The sequence below is a fragment of the Ahaetulla prasina genome, chromosome 8, assembly GCF_028640845.1.
Source record: "Ahaetulla prasina isolate Xishuangbanna chromosome 8, ASM2864084v1, whole genome shotgun sequence".
NCBI classification, from domain to species: Eukaryota; Metazoa; Chordata; class Lepidosauria; order Squamata; family Colubridae; genus Ahaetulla; species Ahaetulla prasina.
The window spans coordinates 51,215,180-51,237,138 of record NC_080546.1 but is presented as its reverse complement, the minus strand read 5'-3'; the positions used below and the strand labels follow the sequence as shown (position 1 = coordinate 51,237,138).

Below are 21,959 nucleotides of genomic sequence, written 5' to 3'. Positions count from 1 at the left end.
TGAAATTCAGTTGTAGGACTTGGCTGTTGTTGGTGTGTCTGAGATTTGTAGATAGGTCTGTAGTTTCCTTTCAAACCTAAAACTCATTCAGGTCATCTGCCAGTTGTTGATTACCTTCAGCCTAAGGAATTTTACAGCGTGATATTTTTTAAGAGTTTTCCATGTTTGCTGGTTCATTTGCTGAAAATTGATTCTTTAGCTTTTCAGAGTAGCTTTTTGCTGCTCTTATCTCCTTGTTAGTGCATTTCTGGCCTGATTGTACAATTTCACATTTGACGATGTAATATAAACCCTAAGTATTTAACCTTCTTTACAATTTCAAATCCTGTTATTTCCTCTAGTTTTTCTTTCTGTTGTCTGGCCATATTTTTATTATCACTTTTGCCTTTTCTGATTTACCTTAAACCCTGAGATCTTGCGATATGATAGAACCCAGAAATTTGAAGGTTTCTACTGTTGATACTGTGTTGTCAAGTATTGTGAGAGGTGGAAGTATGGAAGGGTTTTTCCTAAAGTCTACCACCATTTCTACGGTTTTGAGTGTGTTCAGTTCCAGATTGTTATGGTTGCACCACAAGTCTAGTCGTTCGACCTCTCGTCTATATGCGGATTCGTCATTGTCTCGAATGAGACCAATCACTGTTGTGTCATCTGCGAACTTCAGTAGCTTAACAAATGGATCATTGGAGATGCAGTCATATACAGAGAGAGAAAAGTGGGAGAGCACACAGCCTTCTGTGCTAATTGTACAGGTATGTGATCTTGTAGCTTCACCAGCTGCTTCCTGTTTGTTAGGAAGCTTGTGACCCACTTACAAGTCTGTTCCGGTACCTGTAGCTGGTTTAGCTTAGTTAGAAGAATGTCTGGAATGATGGTATTGAATGCTGAACTAAAGTCTACAAAAAGGACCCTTGCATAGGTCTTTGGAGACTCAAGATGTTGTAGGATGTAGTGCAGAGCCATATTAACAGCATCATCTGTTGATCTATTTGCTCGGTATGCAAATTGCAATCTAAATATTTGATGGTTTCATAAAAGCACTAGCCTTTCAAAGGTTTTCATGACTACAGATGTTAGAGCAACTGGTCTGTAGTCATTCAGTTCCTTGATGGTGGGCTTCTTCGCACTGGGATGATGGTAGAGCGTTTGAAGCAAGAAGGAACATAGCACATCTCTAGTGATTTATTGAAAATATGGGTGAAGATGGGGGCCAATTGGTCAGCACAGACTTTTAAGCAAGAAGGAGTTATCTTGTCTGGGCCTGGAGCTTTTCCTGGCTTTTGTCTGTGAAATAGGTCCTGCACTTCCTTTTCTGTGATCACTAGTTGTAACCCAATGAAATCCATTGTAGGAGGCTTGGCTGTTGTTGGTGTGTCTGAGATGGGGGTTGTGGAGATAGGTGGCTGTAGTTTCCTTTCAAACCTGCAGTAAAACTCATTCAGGTCATCTGCCAGTTGTTGATTACCTTCAGCCTGGGAAGGAGGTTTGCCATAGCCGGTGATATTTTTAAGAGTTTTCCACATGTTTGCTGGTTCATTTGCTGAAAATTGATTCTTTAGCTTTTCAGAGTAGCTTCTTTTTGCTGCTCTTATCTCCCTTGTTAGTGCATTTCTGGCCTGATTGTACAATTTCACATTTGACGATGTAATATAAACCCCTAAGTATTTCACCTTCTTTACAATTTCAAATCCTGTTATTTCCTCTAGTTTTTCTTTCTGTTGTCTGGCCATATTTTTTATTATCACTTTTGCCTTTTTCTGATTTACCTTAAACCCTGAAACCTTCCCATATTGATCAATTATTTCCAACAAAGATTTACTAGAATTTATAGGGTTTGTTAAAGTAATCACCAGGTCATCTGCAAAAGCTCTTAGCTTATATTCATGTTGCCTAACTCTAATTCCCTCTATCTCCTTTACTTCTCGTATTTTATCCAATAATGGTTCTAGAGTTAAAATAAACAATAATGGTGATAAAGGACATCCCTGTCTTGTTCCTTTCGCAATCTTAAAAGGTTCTGTTAAGCTACCATTGATTATAATCTGTGCTGTTTGCTCTCCATAAATTGCCCTAATTATTCTTGTAAAACGATCTCCAAATTGCATCTTTTCTATTAATTTAAATAAAAAATCCCAATGCAATCGATCAAAAGCTTTCTCTGCATCGAGAAAGATAAATGCTGCTGGAATAAAATTTTTCTTTTCTAAATACTCCAGTAAATTAACAATCTGCCTAACATTATTCCTCATCTGTCTCCCTTTTATAAATCCAGATTGATCATTATGAATTCTTTGCTGCAAAATCAACATTAATCTATTAGCTATTATTTTAACAAAAATCTTATAATCATTATTTAAAAGTGAGATTGGCCTATAGTTCCCAGGTTTAGAACAATCCTGTTCCTCTTTTGGTATCAATGAAATAAAAGAGGTTCTCCATGAGGGGGGAATTCCCCCTCCTAATTGTATCTGATTAAATAATTCCTTAAGTGGACCTAACATCTCATCCTGTAAATTCCTATAATAACTAACTGTGAGCCCATCCGTACCAGGAGTTTTCCCCATTTTTAATTGTTTAATTACCAAAATAATTTCTTCAGAGGTTATAGGCCAATTCAGTTCATCCGTTTGTTCTAAAGTTAAATTTTTAACCTTATATTCCTTCAAATAATTATCAATATCCCTGTTCAATATATTATCTTTAAGATATAAATTTGTATAATATTCTAAAAAAGCTTTTTAAATTTTATCCTGTTGATATCTCTCTTTGCCTTTATATTCTATTTTTTCTATAGTACGTTGTTTTTGTCTTTTCCTTAAGGTGTATGCTAACCACCTACCAGGTCTATTTGCATTACAAAAAGTATTGTGTTTGGCATATTGTATATTTGTTGCCACCTGATCAGCCATTAACCTCCCAATATAATACACGATTTATAATCCCATAGAATCAACTTATCATACAACATTCTATAAAATTTTTCTTGTTGCTGATTGGGTGCATATATATCAAACAAGAGGGTCCTTTTTGTTTCTATTGTAAGTTCAATAGCAATATATCTTCCGTGAATATCTGCCTCTATTAACTTGGCTGGTATATCTTTTCTCAAATAAACCACTATGCCATGTTTTTTCTCCAAAGCTGAAGCAACAAAATGTTTACCTAACTTTGAATTTATTAAGTACTTTTGATCTGATAGTTTAATATGCGTTTCTTGTAAGCAAATCACATCATTTTTAAATTGTTTCAAATAATGAAATATTTTTCTTCTCTTCTGAGCTGAATTCAAACCATTGACATTCCAGGTCAAGATTTTATTTGCCATTACTGGCCTGCTGAAGCTTTTGAGCGATCAGCTGAAGTTTCGTCCTCCTGTATCTTCGGCCGTGCTCCTCCCACCGCTTCTGTAGCAGAATCCTGAACTTTACTTTGAGTTTGTTGCTCCTTTTTTTTACGCTTAAGGGCTCCCCTCGTCAGTCTTTGTTCTTGTGGTTGTTCCTCAGATGGTAACATCACTGGAATCACCTCAGCTTCCACACCCATTTGAGTCTCTTGAATTCTTTTTTCTATTATTTCTACTTCAAGTTTCAGCACGGTAGAAAGAAAATCTTTGGCCTTAAGCACTGTATCAATACGATATCTCCTTCCTTGATAATACACTGTCAAACCAACTGGAACCTCCCATCTAAATTGAATCTGGTATTTCTTAAGTTCTTGTGTAAAAAATGTAAAGTCCTTTCTATCCCTTAACATCTTGGGAGGAATCTCTTTCAAAACCTTCAGCTCCTGTTCTCCTATTTTCAAGTTTTTCTGAAAAGCAACTTGCAAAATTTGATTCCTCACTGTTCTTTTCAAAAAATAAACCACAATGTCTCTAGGAAGTTTCTTCTGCCTAGCAATCCAGGAATTAACTCTATAAATTTTGTCAATTTGATAAGCAACCTCTTGTGGATCAAGTTCAATAAGTTCAGCCAGAGCTTCTGGTAAAATTTTTTTAAAATCTTCCCCTTTCTCCTCATTCAAGCCCCTAATCCTTCCATCATTCTATACTGCATCACCACCACTTGATCTTCATTTTTGTCCAATTTGATTTGCATTCCCCCCATTCTATTTTCTATTTGCTGATTTGACTGAGCAATTTTTTGCACCTCCTCCTCCACCACCTCCAGTCTTTTTGCCAAACCTTGCCAAACCTTGAAAAGCCATCAAAATATCTTCTTATTTTTTTATTATTCTCTTTTATTTCTTCTCTTATTTTCTCATTATTATCCATAATCTCCTTAAACCTTTCTTCAAACACTTTCCCTTGCTCTTTAATCAAATCTTCTAAAGCTGGTTCAGAACCCCTTCTACCCCCAGTCTTAGGTGGTTTAGTAGCCATTTCAGTTTTTAAGAGTCACAAAATATAAGTCTAGAAACTTCTCTTTTCCCCTTTAAGTATAGGAGAGCTCACTTCACTTCATTAGAATCCACACATAACATTTCTTATCTTCTTAGTTACACAGGCTGTTTAAAATTCCATTCTTTACTTTCACTCCCTTTCAGGCGCCATCTTAAAGAGTCAGTTGAAACAAAGAAAAAAAAGTTTCTCTTTTTAAAAGGGTAGAAGTCAGGAAATCAAAAATACTTGCAATCCAATAGTTGTTCACTCGTGCTCATTCCGTCTGCTTATAGAGATCCATAAAGATAAGACAATTAGCAGAGATGGACACTTTCTTCTTTTCCTGCTTTTGCAGGAGCGCACTGAAGTCGGAGCTTATGGCAGGATGATTTATGGGACTCGACCCTCAGGGCTCTGTTTAATAAAAAACAAAGCCCCTGGGGAGATCTACCACCACACCCCCACAGCTCTTATCTTTTCCCTTTCATCCAGGGAAAGAGATTAAAGCTGGCTTTCCTGGCTTTTACGATGTTCAGTAGGGAGCCCCTTAATTAGGAACTCAGCGAAGAAGGTGGCACCACCGGAAGTCATGAATGTAGGTTTTGTGTTTTTTACTTATATGTTGCAGCAGCTGCCAAGAAGAAGCAGAGTACAGAATTTTCATAACTATACCAAACTATCCTTTGTTAGTGATTAAGTTCTTCCTTTTTATTAAGATAAAGATGTTGTCTACATTTCTGATTCATACTTTTGGTTGTATCTGTTGGAAAACTATAATATCCAGACTCTGCATTATAGTCTCTGCTATGAGTCCTGAGAGCGTTTTGTTGGCATATTGTCCATGAAACTGAAAGTAAGTAGTGAGACAAAGGTTGATGAGGTTCATTGTTCTAATTATTTCAATGTTACTGTATTTGGTTAGGTTGGCTATGTCTGGTAGAACTGCTGCCATGGACTCTTTCATTTGTTTTTTTGCCTATATCTGCATTCTTTATATCCATAGATCCAGAACTTGCAAAAGAATGGTGTTGGATGTATAAAACAAAAAATACCATTGTAGTAGATTTTTAAAGTGCCTATTGCTTTTTAAAAAATATTTTTCTACTGCTCACTAAATCAAATTGCTTTTTATTTGCTAGCTTTATAATATACCTTGAAACATTTTGTCTGCATATTCCTAAGGCAGGTACCCCACTCTTCTAACAGAACAACTAACACCCTTTTGACTTAAGAAGACGCAGTGTGAAAAAATAAGGAGTCTGCTTGTAAAATCTTTCACATACTCTACCTTTTGCAACCCTCTGTACCACTTTCTAAATTTGTCTATAAAATCCCTAATTCTCAAGAATGGACCTAACATAAATAAAGGGAACAAGTGAGAAGGATAGAATGGCATTTCATTCTCATGAGAAAAATAACTTAAGATTCTGATTTATTTTAGAACCAAACAGTAGGAAATATCAGACTCAATTTGCTTATAAGGACAGAAAATATATTTGTCCTTATAAGCAATTGAAAAGGAAGTCAAAATGTACCAAACTGATCTGAAGAACAAAATTATTTGTTAGAGCTACTTCTGTGAGAAAAGAAAAAGATACTGTGTCTTTGTGAACAAATGTGAAGAAGGAATTGAGAAATATATGTTGAAATAAAGACCCTCTGCTAAATTCATCTACTATGTTGTTACTTGAACATTCAACTCTACTGTATTTCTACCACACCTTTCCCAAATATCTCCAGGGCTGAATTTGATCCATACTCCAAACATATTTCTTCGAGAAACAATAAACAGAATAAATATTCCTCATCCAAGACCACCTATAGATTTTATGGCTGAGAAGGTCTTTGAAGGTCTTATTACCAACAGTCAGAAACTTTGTAAAAAATAAGCAACTGGCAAAGGTGGTTCTACCAAACAGCCAGAATACCAAAATATTTGTACAACAAGAAATATTGTTAAAGAATCAAGCACAGTTATTCATAATTTTAGTTACAATTGCAGTCCAATGCAATTGGACTGTAAAAGTATGTCCATTGAATGCACCTGCCAGAGTTTCTGAGACAAAATGTTTAGGACACTACTATGACCTCTGGAGGTATAACTAGGTACAGAGAAAATAATTGTTTTCCCCCCCAAATGCTATGTAGGGAGAACTCATGTATTCCAAGAAACACTGAATGTAATTATAACACGTATGTACTTATTGCATTTAAAAGATGCTGTATAAAAGTTAGTTTATAACTTAAGAAAATATCAATAGGATATCTTTGTTTCAATGGAAACAGAAGTAAAAACAGGATAAACGTTAATAGTAAATAAAAAATAAACTTGCTAGTTTCTCTAGTCAAAACTTTAATGCCCAGAAATATTATGATGATATTCAATAAAAGCTAAATAAATAAACTAAAAAGTTCCAGGCTGGAGAATGCTACATAAGTAACATTTCTAAATTAACATATTTTGACAAAATTTAAAGTAGTCCTTGATGGCAAGTGCAATTTTGTCTTTAAACTTCCCAATGAAATTATATACCCCTTTAACAGATTTATTTGTTTTATTATACTTTTTTCTTTGATATCCCTGTTACGTTTTTGGTAAATGTCACACATTTTCTCCTGGCTCCTAGAGCAGTACAGCTTTTACTATAAGTAGAACTACTATGAAAAAGGAAAAAAGGAAAAGAAAGCAGCCAAATGTATTTGATGAATTGCAACATTAATCTCTTGCTGATCAGGCCTGCAAACAGCTTACTGAGCGGCCTTCATCGAATTGTCAGAATTGGCATGGCTCTAGCACAACTGACTAAAGAATGGCACACAATGCATTAGTTTAATGTAATATATAATAAAAGCTCAATGCTGGATTGCTGTTTCAGAAGAGTAATTGAATTTGCAGGGGGTTTTACTGGGATCACTGCAATGGCAGGCTCTCCTGTTCCAAGTATAAATGGACACAGTGAAGCATAATAATAGGAAGCAAATACTCAGATCATACCCAGACAGTTTGCATGAAAGAAATGGAAGCTGATTTCTATTTCTAAAGTTCAACCTCACAAAACTGACTCCAGCTGGGTGAGCGCCTTGAACAAGGATGTTGGTGTGCCAAAAGGAATGAGCAGATAACAGATAATTAAGACTGCAATACATGTAATTGGAGGCTAGAGGATGGAAAGTTGTCTTGTTAAAAAAACAACAACAAAAAAATCCAAAAAAAACAACAACCCTTCCTCTCAGCAGTCACATTGCGATTGTCCAAGCCCAAATTTCTCCCCAAGGACTGAAGAGGGAGACCTAGGGCTTAGAACTGTATGGATTCCCATTTCGTACACTCTCATTGCACTGCAGGGGAAAGAGCAGGAGAAGGGCAGAAATATTTAGGAGGCTGTATTGTGCAGAAATATTATCTCCCTGCCTCCCATAAGCAGAATTATTTTTCGTAGGAGTGTACTAAGAACACAGCAGCACAATTTACCTCTAATATATGTTCTGCTTGCTGTTCTCGGTCAAGTTTTCTTGAAGTTGTTGTAATTAGACCTGCAAATATATATAAAAAATCAAGTCAGAAACCATTAATGGTATGAAAAGAAAAAGAGAATATTGTCAACTGCAATTTTATAATCTAATTTTGTTATAAAAGTATTGTATTAGTCTGTATATATGTATTTTCCAAGCCTCACAATATTTAATTCATTCCTGACATAATTGATGCTGTGATAATAAGCAATAAAGTCTTAATGCTAATGGCAGAGTAAGAGAAAACCTCTTCTGCAGAATTCAACCAGAGTTCATTTCTTTATTTGCTTACACACAGCAAACAGAATCTTCCAGACTAAACCGTTACTACTCCCAGCCTAATGGATATAACTTGGAAGATTCTAGGGAGTGGCTATCCTTCTCTTATGCTTTGTCTCCTATCCAGCTCAGGATTGTGTTACCTCTTGTCTCCTTTCCCTTTCTGGAATGTGCTCTCTTCTTCCTGGAAAACTGTTGTTTTACTGCAACCTATCAAGCCAGCTCCTGCTCCATGGGCATCATTTCTTACACAGCTGTGAAAGAAGCTCTTTCAGACTTGCAAAATTCTGTTAATGTAACTTTATAAAAAGTAGCTTTAGCTCATCTGGTTATATTTGCTGTCTGGTCTACCTTGCAATATAGCTAATCTAATTAATTCATTCACTTATTTAATTTCTATTGCCGCTTATCTCAAATAAGTGATTCTGGACAGCAATAGCAATTAGACTTCTATATTGCATCATAGTGCTTTACAGTCCTCTATGAGCAGTTTACAGAGTCAGCATATTGCCCCCGACAGTCTGGGTCCTCATTTTATTGACCTTGGAAGGATGGAAGGCTGGGTCAATCTGGAGCCATTTAGAATCAAACTCCTGGCAGTCAGCAGTGAATTAGCTTGTAATACTTTTTTTTTTGTTTTGTTTACATTTATATCCCGCCCTTCTCCGAAGACTCAGGGCGGCTTACAGTGTATAAGGCAATAGTCTCATTCTATTTGTATATTTTTTTTACAAAGTCAACTTATTGCCCCCCCAACAATCTGGGTCCTCATACTGTGCCACCATGGCTCTTAACAATTTTTTTTAACAAGTTACAATATAGTGTACAATAGAATATATATGGCAGCTAAGAAAAAAAAATCATTAGAATCCTTCACAAACTTGGGGGCCAAAGTGTGGGTACAAAGCCATATCTTCAAGGCCTTACAAAAGGCCATCAGAGTAGAGGTCATTCTCAACTCTGAAGGGAGAATGTTCCAGAGGCAGGGACTAAAGCATAGAAGGAATGTCTCCTACCTTCCTGCCAACCAACATTCCTTGGCTGATGAGAGCTGTTAACACGCAAACCTGATGGACCAAACTGTGTATTTTCACACAAGAGTCATTGATACTTAAGGAACTTACAATTACAATTTTCTTTTATTTTTGTAGGTAAGAAATGGCCAATGTCAGTGATATACCGGAATTATAGTATCTGTTTAAATATAAATAACTGAGCAGCAACAAGTACAGAAAATGTAAAAATGAATTTTTATCTATTCTGATAATTTACACAGGTAGCCATCTAGTTTCCAAACAGCGAGATGGATGGTACACAAATAAACTTCTGTATTTGTTCTGTAGTTTAATAGGCAATAAACTCCTATTTTCCCAATGTTTTCTGGAATAATTGCAATGTCAAGTTTAAGATTGCCTTTGTGTTCTTTGACTCAAGTGACAAATCTTCCAGTTACACTTTAAAAAGTATTTTTAATACAGGCAAGATTGCACTGGCGAATATAATACTATAAAAGCAAGGGCACTGGATTTCCATCTTAGTTTCATGACTAAATGGAAAAATTAGGATTCTTTAAACATATGATGCTATCGTTTGGTTCCTAAAAATAGTGAACTCACGATTCCTATTTGTCAAAAGTAAACATTTTGGGCCTTTGGGGACTGCATCTAATCCTAGAATCATGAACTGCTCTAACTGAATATAAATTGTATTTTCTTTTAATGTTTTTCTCCATGTCCACTAAACTGAAATGAAAGGTAACATTTTGGACAAAATATTGGCAAATTATGAACCTTTGAATTACCGTATATACTCGAGTATAAGCCGATCCGAATATAAGCCGAGGCACCTAATTTTACCACAAAAACTGGGAAAAACTATTGACTCGAGTATAAGCCGAGGGTGGGAAATGAGGCAGCTACTGGTCAATGTAAAAAATAAAGATAGAGCCAAGTAAAATAACATGAATATTTATTTGAACGAAAAACAATAAAAGTGCAAAAGGGGGAAGGAGGATTCCCAGCTTTAGAAAATTTAGAACTACGCCGCCTTTGGTATGACCTGAGCATAGCTCATAAAATTATCTGCTACAATGTACTTCCTATCAATGACTACTTCAGCTTCAACCACAACAATACACGAGAACACAATAGATTCAAACTTAAAAGTGAACCTCTCCAATCTAGATTGCAGAAAATGTGACTTCAGTAACAGAGTTGTTAATGCCTGGAATGTGCTACCTGACTCTGTGGTCTCTTCCCAAAATCCCCAAAGCCTTAACCAAAGACTATCTAGTATTGACCTCACCCCATTCCTAAGAGGTCTGTAAGGCGTGCATAAGAGCACCAGCGTGCCTACCGTCCCTGTCCTAATGTTCCCTTTAGTTGTATTCCTTTTATGTATTCAATTCATGCTTATATTTATATAATTATTTAATATGTATTTGACAAAATAAATGAATGAATGAATGAATGAATAGAATAGAATAGAATAGAATTTTTATTGGCTAAGTGTGATTGGACACACAAGGAATGAATGAATGAATGAATGAGTGAGTGAGTTACTTCAACAACATTGTCTCACAGAAATTGACAATACAACTGCAAGCATGAAAATGAGTCCTCCTTTAGCTTCCAAGGGACCAGGGTGCCTCTGAAGGTCAGTGCTCTAAGCACTAAGAACCCAGCACAAATCTAAGCCTGTATGCACACCAATAGTGAAAATACCCTGCACAGTGTCTCTTGGCAGAGAAGGTTAATTTTCATAGACGTTGGGGTGGCTTTTTTTTTTTTTTGGCAGGGCAATAAGGGTCTCTAATATCATTAAACCCAAGTGTGAGGAAAAGACAGCAGCTAAAATGTTAAGGCCAGTTGTGTGACCTTCTCCAATACAGTTGGCCTGGCTGTTTGCCAAAACTTAAAACACCCTCCCATCCCCCTCCTGCTAAAGCTTCTTTCTTAAAACAATTGTGGTCTTTGCCTTTCATTGTGCCAATCGACTTTAGAAGTCTGTGTGTGTGTGTGTGTGTGTGTGAGAGAGAGAGAGAGAGAGAGAGGGAGGAGGGAGGAGTGCAAAAGGGGAAGGAGGATTCCCAGCTCTAAACAAAGGAAATCCCGGAATGCCAGCGAAGGCGGTGCTCACGTTCCTCCTCCCTTGCTCAAAAGCCCCAACATGATATTGGAATTGGATGCCATTATATACCTGCTGAGGGATAATTTGAATAACTTGAAAGATATAAAAGCTCTAAACATATTTGTTTAAAAATCTAAAATCTATACTTAAAATAAATGAATATAAAGTAATAAAGTTCTTTAAAGTTGTAATTCACTTTGCTGCTGAAAAAGAAGCTTAACACCTTAAATGGTATTTATTAACTGAAATATCATCAAATCAAATATATAATGAGGTATATTATAATGACCTTTGTTTTCAGAAAGAAGCATGATGGAAGTTTTTCAATAAAGGGGGAAATATAGAAAAAACTTAGTGTCATGCTCATATATCATCTTTACAGATGTTGTTAACACTATACTATGGCAGCATATGATGGTACAATGTTTCAATCAATTTCAGGATGAAAACTCATCAATGAGGAGGAGGAGGAGTGCAAAAGGGGAAGGAGGATTCCCAGCTCTAAACAAAGGAAATCCCGGAATGCCAGCCGAAAGGCGGTGCTCACGTTCCTCCTCCCTTGCTCAAAAGCCCCAACATGATATTGGAATTGGATGCCATTATATACCTGCTGAGGGATAATTTGAATAACTTGAAAGATATAAAAGCTCTAAACATATTTGTTTAAAAATCTAAAATCTATACTTAAAATAAATGAATATAAAGTAATAAAGTTCTTTAAAGTTGTAATTCACTTTGCTGCTGAAAAAGAAAAGAAGCTTAACACCTTAAATGGTATTTATTAACTGAAATATCATCAAATCAAATATATAATGAGGTATATTATAATGACCTTTGTTTTCAGAAAGAAGCATGATGGAAGTTTTTCAATAAAGGGGGAAATATAGAAAAAACTTAGTGTCATGCTCATATATCATCTTTACAGATGTTGTTAACACTATACTATGGCAGCATATGATGGTACAATGTTTCAATCAATTTCAGGATGAAAACTCATCAATGAGGAGGAGGAGTGCAAAGGGGAAGGAGGATTCCCAGCTCTAAACAAAGGAAATCCCGGAATGCCAGCGCGAAAGGCGGTGCTCACGTTCCTCCTCCCTTGCTCAAAAGCCCCAACATGATATTGGAATTGGATGCCATTATATACCTGCTGAGGGATAATTTGAATAACTTGAAAGATATAAAAGCTCTAAACATATTTGTTTAAAAATCTAAAATCTATACTTAAAATAAATGAATATAAAGTAATAAAGTTCTTTAAAGTTGTAATTCACTTTGCTGCTGAAAAAGAAAAGAAGCTTAACACCTTAAATGGTATTTACTAACTGAAATATCATCAAATCAAATATATAATGAGGTATATTATAATGACCTTTGTTTTCAGAAAGAAGCATGATGGAAGTTTTTCAATAAAGGGGAAATATAGAAAAACTTAGTGTCATGCTCATATATCATCTTTACAGATGTTGTTAACACTGTGCTATGGCAGCATATGATGGTACAATGTTTGAATCAGTTGCAGGATGAAAACTCATCAATGAGGAGGAGGAGTATAATTTATTAACCTTGTATGATATCAGTTTCTCAAGGACTCTAGAAGGACCCGAGGAAGAAATCTCTGCCCCTCCCACTTTCCCTTTCCAACCCAGCCTTCCAAGGGGACCTTTGAGGAGAAATCTCTGCCCCTCCCACTTTCCCTTTCCAAGGCAGCCTTCCAAGAGGACCTCTCGAAAAGAGCGAAAGCTTTCTCCTGGCCGTTTACCACCACCACACCCTCCACGCCGCCATGGCACGAGCTCAGATTGCCGGCTGGGGATGATGGGCGCTGCAGTGCGATCTCGGGAGAGACTAGGGGAAGAAAGAATGACTGTTTCCCACACCCTAGGATTGGGGAAAACATTGACCCCCTTAGTTGCGGGAGAAGGGTTGCGCTTCAAAGCGGTCGCCTCCATCCATCAATCCATCCTTCCTTCCTTACTTCCATCCATCCATCCATCCTTTTTTTCCCAGCGAGCGGTGCGTGTGTGTGACATGCAAGCAAGGCGTCTCACGGGCGTGTGTGTGTGTGTTTGTGGTGGGGTCTCGTCCCAGCCACCCACCCACTCGCTCCCTTTCCCTCTTCGGGCGTGGGCTGTTCCCGTTCGCCCTGGCCTCCGTCCTCCGATCTCCTGCGCTGGGAGCGGCGGCGAGCCAGCGAGCAACCGGGCACCGCGGACTTTGGCAAGGAGGAAGGTGGGAGGCGGAGCTGCCGGCTGTGGGGGTTGAGGCGTGCAAGAGGAGTGGCGTGGAAAGGCCTTTTGTGTGTGTGTGCGTGTGTGTGCGCCTGTGTGCCCTAGGGAGGAAGCGGAGCTGCCGGCTGTGTGGGGGTTGAGGCGTGCAAGAGGCGCGCCTCCTCCTCTTCCTCCACGCTCGCTCCTCTTGCCGCCCCTCAACCCCACCATCCCCACCCTCTCCAGCGTGAAGGTCACCTCCTCCCTCTTCCAGGCGGCGGCGGCGCTCGGCTCCGGCTCGGCGGGCGCCACAGCCGGCAGCTCCGCTTCCCTCCCACTGGTCCCAGTCCAGCGAGCGGTGGCGGGCGGCGCTCGGCATGTCGCTTTCACCGTTCGGCTGGATTGACAACAACAGGTCCGCGCGGCGGCGGCGGGGAGCCGCCAGCCTTCTCGGCTGAGGAGGAGGTTTCCCGAGCGGTGGCGTCGGCCGAGAAGGCTGGCGGCTCCCCGCCCGCCGCGCGGACCCATGCCAAGCGGTCCCAATCAGCGAGCGGTGGCGGGCGGCGCTCGGCATGTCGCTTTCACCGTTCGGCTGGACTGGGACCAGTGGGAGGCGGAGCTGCCGGCTGTGGCGCTCCGCTGAGCCGCCGCCGCCGCCTGGAAGAGGAGGAGGTGACCTTCACGCGGAGAGGGTGGGGATGGTGGGGTTGAGGCGTGCAAGAGGCGGCGTGGAGGAAGAGGAGGCGCGCCTCTTGCACGCCTCAACCCCCACAGCCGGCAGCTCCGCTTCCTCCCTAGGGCACACAGGCGCACACACACACACACACACAAAAAGGCCTTTCCACGCTCACTCCTCTTGCACGCCCTCAACCCCCCCACAGCCGGCAGCTCCGCTTCCCTCCCACCTTCCTCCTTGCCAAAGTCCGCGGTGCCCGAAGCCGTTCGCTGGCTCGCTCCCTCGCTCCCAGCCCAGGGGATCGGAGGACGGAGGCCAGGGCCGGCGGGAGCACTGCACCACCACGGCTTCCCCCCGCCAATGCACACCCCGCCAAGTTTGCGCCGTCCGCCCACCAGACACGGGAATGGGGGCGGCCTGGGGCGACAAATCGCGAGACCTCGGCGGGCCCGCTCCCGTCCCTCCCATGGGAGTCCGTTCGGTACCCCTCCTGTGCGGGGTTCGAGCGTGACTCGAGTATAAGCCGAGGGGACGTTTTTCAGCACAAAAAACGTGCTGAAAAACTCGGCTTATACTCGAGTATATACGGTACTTTTTAAATTAACTGGAATATGACAATAATATGTTTTTTTTTAAAAATAGATTTTTCAAATTATCAAAACAAGTAGAAAAGTTTATGAAGGTTTTGATAGGGAATAGTCAAACTAACCCAAAACACCAAGATATTCAGGACAGATTATTACTTAGTTATTTGTCTATAGGAACAATATAACTATTGCTACTGAGTAATACTTAAATTTAATTAACTTTGAAGCATTTTAACCTGCAATTGGTTGATAACCTTATCCAAGAGAAGAATGCATTCTGCAGAGAAGTACGACCATACACCAAAATAGAGATGGCAACGTTTAAACAGAAATTTTAAAATCAATTAGTTCTTAGCCTTCTGGAATACAGTGTGTACACACATTCATGAGACTTTGGGCTTAGAAGAGTGGAGAGGTCCAAGTAAAAGTCCAAATCTTCCATACAGCAAATCAGGTAACTTTCAGCTAATCCTGATCCACTGGCCTAACCTACTTCACACAGTACATCTGTTTTAAGAGTCACTAAGTAAGCAAATTTGATCATTTAGAGAAGAAGCAGAATATAATTGTAAAGTAAATAAAAAAAAACCTGCTGTGAATTTAACTATGCATTGCATTATGGGGATGGGCAATAAATGTTTCTGGTATAAATCATCCATTAAATCCATGATGGCATGCCTTTGGCATGCGTGCCAGAGGTGGCACACAACGCCCTCTATGTGGGCACTCAAGCCAATGCCCCAGTTCAGCTCCGTTGTGCATGCGTGTTCACCTCTTGCCAGGCAGCTGGTCTTCGGGGTTCTGCCGGGCATGTGTGGAGGTTGAGCGTGTGCACAGGGGGGTGGGAGCATGTGCGTATGCGCAGGAGGCATGTGGGGGGGCACACATACATGCATGGGGGCTGGGGTGCATGCGCAGGGGCCATGCGTGCATTGTGTTTTGGGGTTCAGGTGCACAATTTTGAGCACTTGTCCGGAAAAGGTTAGCAATCACTGCACTAAGTTGTCCTGTCCCTTGTGAGATGGAGATCATATAAGTTTAATGGGGATTTAAAAATGTATCTTTTTCTAAATAAAATAAAATAGTTTGACTATTAAATCTAGTTTGAAACATAAATGGTGCAGATTTGTTTCATCTTTTAGGGTTTTCTTTAAATACCAAAATATAAGCAAAGAATTAATGATGACATGTCCAGTTTGACTAGGGCTGTGGTCATCTTCAGTTTGGCGGAATACTTGGATGGCTTCAAATAAGACAGAGAAAGGAGCATGATACTGGTCCTGACTTTTTTTCCCTTCTGACTTCCATACTGAATAGCTGGAGAGTGTAATGAAAGCAAGCTGCTTAAAATTCTAAATCATGAAGGAAAAATGTTTAAGTTGAAATAAATGTGCACAGTTTTCCTTTAGCCTCATGGTTTCAGACTTTTGTCCAGGCTAAAATTCTTTCATTCCTCCAGCTAAATGTGGACACAGTTTTCCTATTTATCATTAAATTGCCCTTTTGCACTATTAACTATCAATAATGTAATACACTAAGCTCAAATGAATGCTGATCCCTAATTAAAAACTGCTTTTAATGGACTGTTATGGAACATTCACAAAATAGTAAGGAAATAACAAGAATAGGCTCTCATCAGCTGTATTTTACAGCCTGAAAGATATTATAAGACAGCATTTGGATATACTTTCAGTCTGTCTTTTTGACCTCTATACTTCTGGCAGGGCTATTTTCTGATTTCTAACAGATTGGACATCAATTAGCATATTCCACCATCTGGCACCATCTATGTTAACACATCATCTTAAGGCTGTCTAAGAACATCCTTCAAAATCTACTCTTTTCCTGCATTTTTACACGCTCATTCTTGGAATTAGTTCCAACTAGACGGACATGGTGAAAATACGTAATGCAAAAATCTATTCCACCTAATATATTGCAGTGTCAACATCAAATGTAGTATACTTTACTTACAAGTATAGTTGTTCCCTTCTATATGCATAAACACATAGCAAAAAAGACAAGATAATGGTATATTATAAAGCTGATTGAGTTATAGAATTACAGTTTTCTTAAAAGGGTTTTAGAATTGCCAGTTACAGAATTTCCTTTAAATGGAAAGTTGAAAAGCCAGAGATACATTCCTGGAAACCCATTTTAGAATGTTCTCCATTTAAGCATGAATAGTTCTATTAGGTTATCCAGCTTAACTGGAGCTTAAGTAAATTCTATTGTAACACTTATTAGAAAATTTAGACAGACTGCATTCTACAGCCTTAAAACAAATTATAACAATTATAGGGCAAAAATGCAAGTATTCTTAAGATAATGTCATTTCTATAATGGAATACCTGTTGCCTTATCTTTAAAAAAAAGTTTTCTTTGAATATGCATTATAAATAGGCTTAATGAGTTACAACCTCAATCATACTGACATCCAAAAGGGCTGTCCTAAAGTATAACTTGTGAATGAATAAGTGAGTAACAGTACCCTATGGGTAGCAGATGGTACACCTACTTAGCATAAAGTCAATAAAGTACATGCTGGCAAACTTGTTTGATTGGTATGTTTGTCAAGGAAGTCTCCAGGACTTCATGTGCTAGATCAAAGGTTACCATTTTAGCTCATACTTGGTATTTTGCTGTAACAGTCACTATGTTATCAGCTGTCAGGAAACACTAGAATTGGTTTCAGCAAAACTACAAAGTACCGGCATTAGAGTGCATATGTGCCTGTACCAGACTACTTCCTCAGTCTCTAAGCAGCATTAAGATGTTAAGATAATGAATCTGCAGATTTTGCAAGAATTAGACTTTTAAGTCATATAATGCCACATGAGAAGATGGATCCAGACACTGGCTTGCTGCCCAAGAACAACACATAATAAAACTAACATTCAGAGTATAACAAAAGGAACTAGCCACGCATAGCTTTACCCACTCACTACAAAAGTCTGTTTATGGGCACTTTATATATTTTATATGGATTTTCAAACAGCAAATAAGAATTTAATTGCATAGAATTTAAATTAATCTGGTTATTTTAAAAACAAAAGATGTCCTGTTCACAGTACTGTAAATATTGTTTTTTGAAAAGAAAAGGCAGACATTTATAAAAATATAAATTGAACTCCTCTTAATTAAGTATTTACTTTCAAATAAAAATGCCAGCTGAGGGGAACATTTTTGGAAGGATAAGACTTCAATTAGATGATACCTATATAGTTATGAAAAATGCTTGACCAATTGGACAAAATTTCAACGTTTTATTACTTTACTAACATATTAGTTTTTATTTTAGAATGAATCCTACTTAATTTTTAAACAAATGTTGTGTTAGAGGAGTTGTTTTAAGAATTAACTGAAGATTTAAGTCACTTAAGACTTTATTTCAATAGTTCTGCTTTAAAGCTAAAATAATATATTTCAATATTCAACTGATTTTTGTCTTGATGTTCATTTCAAAGAAAAAAACCAGCTTGTTTTAGGAAAGTAAACCCCACTTTGATATCAATATATTTTATAAGTTAGGATCTAATTTAAAAAGAAGGATCTGATGGCAAGCCATGAATGCTTTGCTGATCAGCATGATTGACTTCTACATAATTTGTTATTTAAGTTGTGGTTAAAACAAATCCTTGTTTCCTGTGATATGAAAAATGCAGCCATTTTATTCCTTTTGGCAAATTTTATTCTAAAACTAATCTACTGAGCACTTGTACTGCTTATCAAAGCAAATTATATATTCTTTAACCAAAAATACAATTCAACCCATATTTCAATTTTCCCATCTGTACTTTGTTCTACAATTATATACAGAAGTTCTGATGAGACTTTATGTGAATTTTCTTTAATCTCAGTTTCTCCCCACTCATGCACTATTCTTTTGCTTAATTTCCATTTGGTTAAATTAAAAAGGGCTAGGAAACCGGAAAGCTCTAAGATAAAGATCAATGTAGTTGATGGCTATTTTTAATCTATTTGATTATTTCATTGTGTTTGAGAATCAAAATCATCTGACTCTGAGATGTGTTTGTTTCTTAACAAAAAAGGCACATACTTGAACAAAATGCACCATACTGCTTAGTAAAATAAAGCTCATCTAGATGAAATATTTTTATTTCTCCACTTTTATTATTTGAAACTAGTAAACTGCATTGCCAAACTATCTAGTAATAATCTAGTAATTTGGCAAAAGACAATATATAAGACTGAAAAACCCAGACAATATTAAAATATGCAAATTACAAGGTAGATTTCCTTGAAGACAAGGTGTAAGTTGTACAGTATATGTATCCTTAGTCTGGGCAAGACAAGAGAAAATATTTGCCCTGGGCCAAACTCAAAGGCAGGAAGTCCTAAATACCTTTCTAGGTCAAACTTGCCCACCTAGCTGATGTTAGCAGATCCTCAAAAGCTAAGTAAATCTTTGGAACTTGAAGTCTTTGGAACTTGCTTACACTTATACTTTCAGTCTCTTTGCCCAGTCTCCAGATGACCCACCACAGTGTTGGCCAGGAGAGTTGGTAGCAAAAATATGATAAATTGTCTTCTGTTATACGTTGCATTTTAGATACTGGCAATCTAAAGTTAATTCAAAATAGTAATAAATCCTTTCATTTATGAGAATCTTGTGAGAAACTAATTACTAACAGCTTCATTTCTTTGCTAAAAATATACTAGGATAGACTGCTCATAAAAGGAGGAGAATGCCATGTAATAATTGTTAAAATACATTACTTAATAAATGCGTATGGGGGAGCTTTCCCCTCCCCAAATTATAACTCTAATCCTGAATAGATTGCTGAAGTGAGACTAACTGGTAAGTGGACTAATCATGTATCCTTTTAAGGTTTTTTTAGTCATCATTGGTAAATTGAACAATAATTAACAAAATTTGAAGGTATTGTTATCAGTATGATACAGATAGTTCCACTGTTATCATACTGGAAAGATTTGAAACTTACACTGGATTCTATAATGTTCTCAATCACATTTAACAAATTATGCTTGAATTAAATTTTCTGCTCTCTAATTGAGCGTCTATTTAATAGAAACCAACTAATGCAGGCCACCTCTAACTGCACCGTGTCGTAAGAGGCAACCTTTAAAAACTGTTCAGAATTGGCAACTGATCCCAGGATGACCATAATCTTATTAATTAAAGCTGATATTTATCCCCATTATACCTGTGCTGTGTCAATGCAATGGCTCCCACTCCATTTATGAAAGAAGCATGATTTGCTTCTAAAATTTAAGTGCCGTTCTACTGTACTACCTGGAAGATTAAATTTTTCTATATGCATCTTCAAATGTCATACTCCAAATACTCCAGCCAAATTCAGGAAAACAACTACTAGTCAGAAATGGTACTTTAGTTACTGCATATTTTTGCATATTACATAAATATGGCATGATGTGATAAGCTGATCTGAAAATTGTGTTTTGTCTGTTTAGATTCAGCTTATTTTTTTAAAACTAAAAACTCTAGGGGAATGATGCATATCTTCTTTTCCTAGCTAAGGGAGCCAGCAAAAGACACGTCCATGCTGTATCACCAACATGACTATGTGTCAAGGCACATTGAATGTTGTCACCTTCCCACAGAAGTGGTACTTATGTATCTACTTGCATTTGCATGCTTTCAAAAGACTAGGTTGGCAGGTTCTGGTGTAAGAACGGGAGCTCACCTTGTCTCATGGTGCTTGAATCTCAAACTGCCAACCTTTGGGTCCCAAGCCCAGTATCTTAATTGCTAGTCTACCACTCTCTAAACTAAATTGAACACAGTAGCTATTATAGGACAATTATATGGCAAATAAAAAATGAATTTTGTCTATTATTATCATTCACAATCAAGAATGTATAACAGCACACATTTCAGCTAAAAATACTTTTTTATATAGGAATCTAGCAAAATTTATTAGTACTAGGCAAATGCATCTACAATTAGAGCAGGTTTGGCTCTTGTCCACTGAGAATTAGTCATTTTTGATGCATATTGCAATGTAATGACTGCAGCCTTCAGGTAATTAACAAACCTCTTCTTCACTTGAATTCAAGTGGTTCATATGGCTGAGTTGTTCTCTTTACAGAAGCTTAAATCAAAGTCTTTTACTTTCATGTGGCACTTTCATTATAATAATGAAATAAATTGATTTCATTTCTTAAAACTCAAGGAAGCGGAATAAGGAATGTGTGCAAAAACTTTCCTCTCAATGAATTTGACCCCCAATAGAAGACAAAGTACATTCCAAAAAAAATAAAACAGAGAAAAACACTGTTAAATCAAGTCAACTGCTGATGACTTTGTGGAGATATATATACTTTTTAATTAAAATATTGTCATCACATCAATGATGTAATTGTATTCTCCTTTATTTCTATGGAATTCTCTTTCTCCCTCCAATTTTATATTCCAGATGGAAAGAGAAGTTGTATTTTGTAATTTCATTTTGTTTTGAAGTTTTGGGTCATTTTTCACAAAAACAATAGCAAAGAACAAAAATGTAAGAATATGTGATATTAATAATTTACATACAGGTAGTCCTTGGTTAACCATGATAATTGGGACTGGAATTTCCATTGCTAAGTAATGTGTGATTGTAAAGTGCAATGACAAGTAACTGCACTTATTTAGCAACAGCAATATGTCAGTCCTCATTGCTAGTGTTAATTGAATCCTACCCAGTCATTAGGCAAGGCCCACTTTCATCCAAGCCAAGCCACCCATAGCCCTAATTAATACGATTGCCCCAAGACAGTCATAAATATAGGTGGCCCTGAATTTTATTCATGTACCTATACAGGCACTACAACAGCTGGGTCTTTGAGGATCAGTAGTAAATTCTTTTGTTCAGCACAGTTGTAACTTTGAATAGTCATTACCAGGATTTTTTAAAAAATAAAATGCCTAATAAGTTTTCTAATTATGCTTGTAATAACAAAATAACAAAAACAAGATAACTCATAAATCTAGTTCTGAAAGCTATCAAATATGTCTGATATAGAACATTCATGAATTATTGAAAATTCTATAAAAACATTAAATCACTTCCTAACCAAATGAAAGACCCAAATTAAAAAAAAGGTATCCTCTTACAAGACAAATGAATAAGGCAAACAGACGTGAATAGCATAGGTAGCACTGGGGAAAATGCTGAACCAAACAGTTGCATGCACTC

At 37.7% G+C, this 21,959-nt stretch overlaps 1 protein-coding gene across 1 annotated transcript in view; it reads right to left on the bottom strand.

Moving 5' to 3' along the window:
* The window catches only part of FAT1 (FAT atypical cadherin 1), a 160,631-nt gene that overhangs the window by 61,053 nt on the left and 77,619 nt on the right, over positions 1–21,959 (bottom strand). Inside the window, exon 3 of the mRNA XM_058192144.1 lies at positions 7,854–7,915. Coding sequence (XP_058048127.1) covers positions 7,854–7,915 — 62 coding nt within the window. The remainder of the gene's footprint in view (positions 1–7,853; positions 7,916–21,959) is intronic.